This window comes from Habropoda laboriosa, unplaced genomic scaffold (genome assembly GCF_001263275.1).
Source record: "Habropoda laboriosa isolate 0110345459 unplaced genomic scaffold, ASM126327v1 scaffold148, whole genome shotgun sequence".
NCBI classification, from domain to species: domain Eukaryota; kingdom Metazoa; phylum Arthropoda; class Insecta; order Hymenoptera; family Apidae; genus Habropoda; species Habropoda laboriosa.
The window spans coordinates 464,245-468,788 of NW_017100279.1; the positions used below are offsets into that span (position 1 = coordinate 464,245).

Sequence of the window (4,544 nt, forward strand, 5' to 3'; positions counted from 1 at the left end):
GTGCATATACAAAAATTCTATATGTATAATCATTCAAATACTTATGTATTAATAATTTAAATAAAACCTTTAAATTATGAAATAAAATGTTCAAATAAAGTTCTTTTTATGTATTTCATAACTACGTAGCTTAAAAAGTTGCTTGTATAAGTATGTTCCAAATAATATCTGTACTATATTATTTTATTACAAATATTAGACATTATTTCTCAAATGTGATAGAATAACATATATAAAGATGTTAAAAATTATTTTTGAAATGTATTTAGATATCTTATTTTTTTTTTAATTAGTAATGTAGTTCACATATTTCTACAAATCTATGACGCATTATCTATAGAAAATACAGAGTGGTGTATGTACTATGTGGTGCATCCTTGTGTTCAAGAAAGAACGTGATTATAAGGAATTCCTTTTTGTAAAATAAAATGGAAGTTCTAAATCATTTTGATCACATTGACGAAAGGTACATTCCTTGTTTCCTTTCACAATTTTAAGAGACAAACCGTTTTCCGTAGTATATGAACAGAACAATTGAGTTAGCGATACATGAACGCACTTCGCTACTTATCTTAGAGAAACTTGTTTCAATTTGAGGAATTTTCGAAAATTAATTAAATTTTTTGTATGCTTTTGTAAATGTTTAATATTTTGTAGTGTGGATGAAAATACAATTAGCAATGACAATGTCGGCGTCGTTTTAGAGGAAGCAGAAATAATAGATTGTGACACAGAAATAGAAACTGTCACAGAAGAAGACATACAATATCAGTTATGTGAAGTAAACAGAAATGATAATGCAGTTGCATACCGTGTGGTGCAAGTTGGTGATAATCATACAAATAATACTGAATTGTCAATAGCTGCACCTATAAATAACACTGTTCAAGTTTTAACATCACCTATAAATGGACAGTTTTATGTACTTAGCAACGGTAGTGAAGTAGTTACCTCAGAATCTACAAGAACAGTTGCACCACGTGTTAAACTTCAAATAGATAATCCACAAAATATTCTTACTAATATTAAAAAGGTAACCTATTCTATATTTATAACTAATAAGAATTATTGGGCAATATTATTAATTTATAACACTTCATAGAGGGATGAAAGACGAAGGGTAACTCATAATGAAGTTGAAAGGAGGCGTAGGGATAAAATTAATAATTGGATTTCAAAGTTGGGGAAGCTTTTACCAGAATGTGAGCAAAGTACAACAGGAGATGGAGATGTAAAAACAAATTTTGAGTTGCAGGTAATACAGCACATAATATTTATATACTCATATTCTACATACTACTTGTAGGCTCATCTCATCATAGTCTTGTTATTGCAAACATTTATAAAAACTGTCTGTTTACAGAGTAAAGGAGGAATTTTAGCAAGAGCATGTCAATACATTACAGAGTTAAGAGATGTACAAGAAAATTATACACAAAGTTTAGATGAAAATGCTCAATTACTAGAAGAGGCTAAAACTCTAAGACAAGTAGTAACTCAATTAAGAAAAGAGAATTCTGAATTGAAAGCTCAAATTGCAAAAAGTACTACCTATATACTTGGTACCTAATGCTCATAGATGTATATAATAAATAGTAATAGATATGAGTTTTGAATGAATTTATTTGCCATGAATATGGTGGTAGGGCTTCACAGGCACGGTTTATGGTTAGACCGAAAAGAAATAGTTATTTTTGAGTTTTGGAACCTTTCTTTATTACTTGCATGTGTCGAAGTTCAACATACCGAAAGAAGGCAAATTGTTTTGTTACCTTTTAGAATATTCGTGCCTTCTCGCGCTTAATAACTTAAGGACATGCCATAAACCACGAGTTTCCGAAGGGTACATTTTTGTAACGGTCCGCGAACCGAGTAATCACCCAACGGCAATCCCGCACGGTTGCCGATTTCGCCCATCTCCACCTTTACCGTCTCCCACCCTTCCAAGGAAAAGCGCGCTCAGGGCGCACTGGAAGGGTGTTGGCGACGTAATTAGACCCGCTGATTGGTTTTTAAAATTATTCACGATCAGCCAATCAGCGTGTATTTCGAAGGAAGTGTAGGAAGGAGTGTCAAACGCTTGTTACGGTGAAACGTAACGAATGAGCGCCTAGCAAACGAGGTACGTAGATACTCGGTCGTTTTCGGAGAATACGCGCTTGGTATGAAAAATGAAGATGTGAACACGTTTACCTAACCCGTTCGATTATGCCATAAACCGTGCCTGTGAAGATCGAATATGGTTTCATTGAAGGTATATTACTTTTAATTGTACTTGTAAAAAGTGATGTGTAGGAAACACATGAAATTCAGTGCAATAAAATCATAATAATATAGTAATTATAAAATGTTTATTTACATATATTTAACTGAGTATATATTTATATTTTGAAAACAATTGTAAACATATTATGTAATTTCAACTGTACATATCATAAACAATAATTATTTATAACGTGAACAATCGAGCAAAGAGGGTAATTTATTATTAAATCATTAAATTAGATATACAAATATACAAAACATTGTGCTATTCAATCAATAATTAATCTTTATCCAAAAGTTATATGTCATTCAACTTTAATGTCCCTTATTGCCTAGAACATGTTGAAGTTTTTGCTAACGAAGAGTTCTACAATATTTACACTTACAAAGTACAGTACCTAGTTATTTACACGAAACAAAGCGGTACATTATTGTATCAGTTGCTTTTTTTTTTAATTTTCCATAGTGCAGCGTGCGAATGAGTGTTAATGATGTACAATTGTTTATCGTACCGACCATTAACATGTACGCGCAACTATTAATATCGAATACGAGGGAAAATATATGCGTTTACATATATATGCAACAGCCTAAACTGTTATTGCTGTAACGCCTAGTAATATTATTGCTTCAAAGCACATCATTTTGACGTTTGTGCAGAATTTGCTTCAATAATTCCAGAGTAATAATACAAATTTGCCGATTCCTCGCTATAGAAAGAATAAATATCGAACTATTAATTGCGTAGTTACTATAAGTTGCGTGTCTTCGTTAAGATATGTAGGGAACAAACTGTCGCGATGTTTTTTAAACTTCATTCTTCAAGTTTAACAATTAACGTGTCTTGCGAATATTTGTACTATTACCCTGATAATTAACAGAAGTTTTATTTCTTTACTGATGTATGTGAAATTCAATGGATGAAAAGTTCGGAGTTGTGCAATATGCGGTATTATCGTTTCAGCATTTACAATTAACACGTGATACTTCTCTTCTTACGTTTAGTCACATTGGCCATTATACGTAGTAGTTCTTACATAGCAATGCTTACAGAGAAATTGCGTTCGAACAAATAAATTTGTTCTATAAAAATAACTCTTAAATGAGTTAGGTCCAGCAACTAGTCTACACATCAAGGGTTAATGATCTCTGTACAGTTGAGTAGGAATCTTGCTCTTTCACTTTGTCATCATATTGTCCTCGTCATATAGTAAATACGATGCCAGAAAATAAGCAAAAATATACTTCTGTGTATTGTTTATGTTTCACAAATATCTCCTTCTCCCTCTTTTCTGTTTCTTCTTTTTCTTTTTTTACGAAATTACTATAGAAGACAAATAGTAACAATTACTTTTTTTTTTTTTCATAAACGTATACTTTGAAGATTACATATGCATTGAGACGATGAAAAACTATATAAACCAACGGAGACATACATATTTAGCAAACATATTGGCAGTGTTGAAAACTTTCACAATCGGTGGATTTGTTTTTCAAAAGGTTAATTGAATCATACACGATGAAGAATGTTACAGACGGCATACACATTCTGTTACTTTTACATACAAAACACAGACGTTTTTGCTGGCTGACTGGCTTTCATCACGATATTCTCGTAACATTTTTCTGTACAAGAGTAGAAAAACTTGAAGGATATCTCGGATGATTCTCTTTTTTTCTTCTTCTTTCTTTCATGTTTAGAAACTGCTACAACAGCAGTAGAAAAAGTGGCTTGATATGCGAGTATTTACACGTTTACTGGTACCTGTATCATTAATACTGTCGCTCCGTAACCGACGTAGAAATATAATTCCCCGTCCATTTACCAAAAATTTAAAACCTTCGTACAAACTACGATGAGTATTATGATTTACTGCTTCGGATGAGAAGTGACGATAATTTTAGGCAGTAAAAGGATGTAATCGTGAAACACTAAGATTCTTTTCTTTTTTTTTCTCTCTTTACGAATACGTTTTGTGATACGTTTTACATACACTGAGAGAGAAGTTTCGGAGGATGATATTTGCGGTCAATGATGTTCCTTTTTTTTTTTTTTATTTCAATGTGCGTTCTAGAAGAGATTACCTAAATGTTTATCGAACCAGGAATACATTTAAAATACCTTCCAATTCTGGAACTACAAATATAGTAGCTATATATACATGTATACAGCGAAATTCGGTTACACTTCGACTATACTTTTCTCTCAGTGCTAACCTCGTACCGATTCGCTCGTGGATCTCCGGGAAATAAGCATTCCTCGTTCAGTCTTTATTACC

The 4,544-nt window shown here is 32.2% G+C and overlaps 1 protein-coding gene across 1 annotated transcript; it reads left to right on the top strand.

Moving 5' to 3' along the window:
* Positions 1–356: 356 nt before the first annotated feature.
* On the top strand, positions 357–1,650 carry LOC108573556 (upstream stimulatory factor 1-like). Its single transcript, XM_017936019.1, has 4 exons — positions 357–466; positions 658–1,033; positions 1,103–1,255; positions 1,364–1,650. The coding sequence occupies exons 1-4, from the start codon at positions 429–431 to the stop codon at positions 1,568–1,570; spliced, it is 774 nt and encodes a 257-aa protein (XP_017791508.1). The 5' UTR covers positions 357–428; the 3' UTR covers positions 1,571–1,650.
* Positions 1,651–4,544: the final 2,894 nt, after the last annotated feature.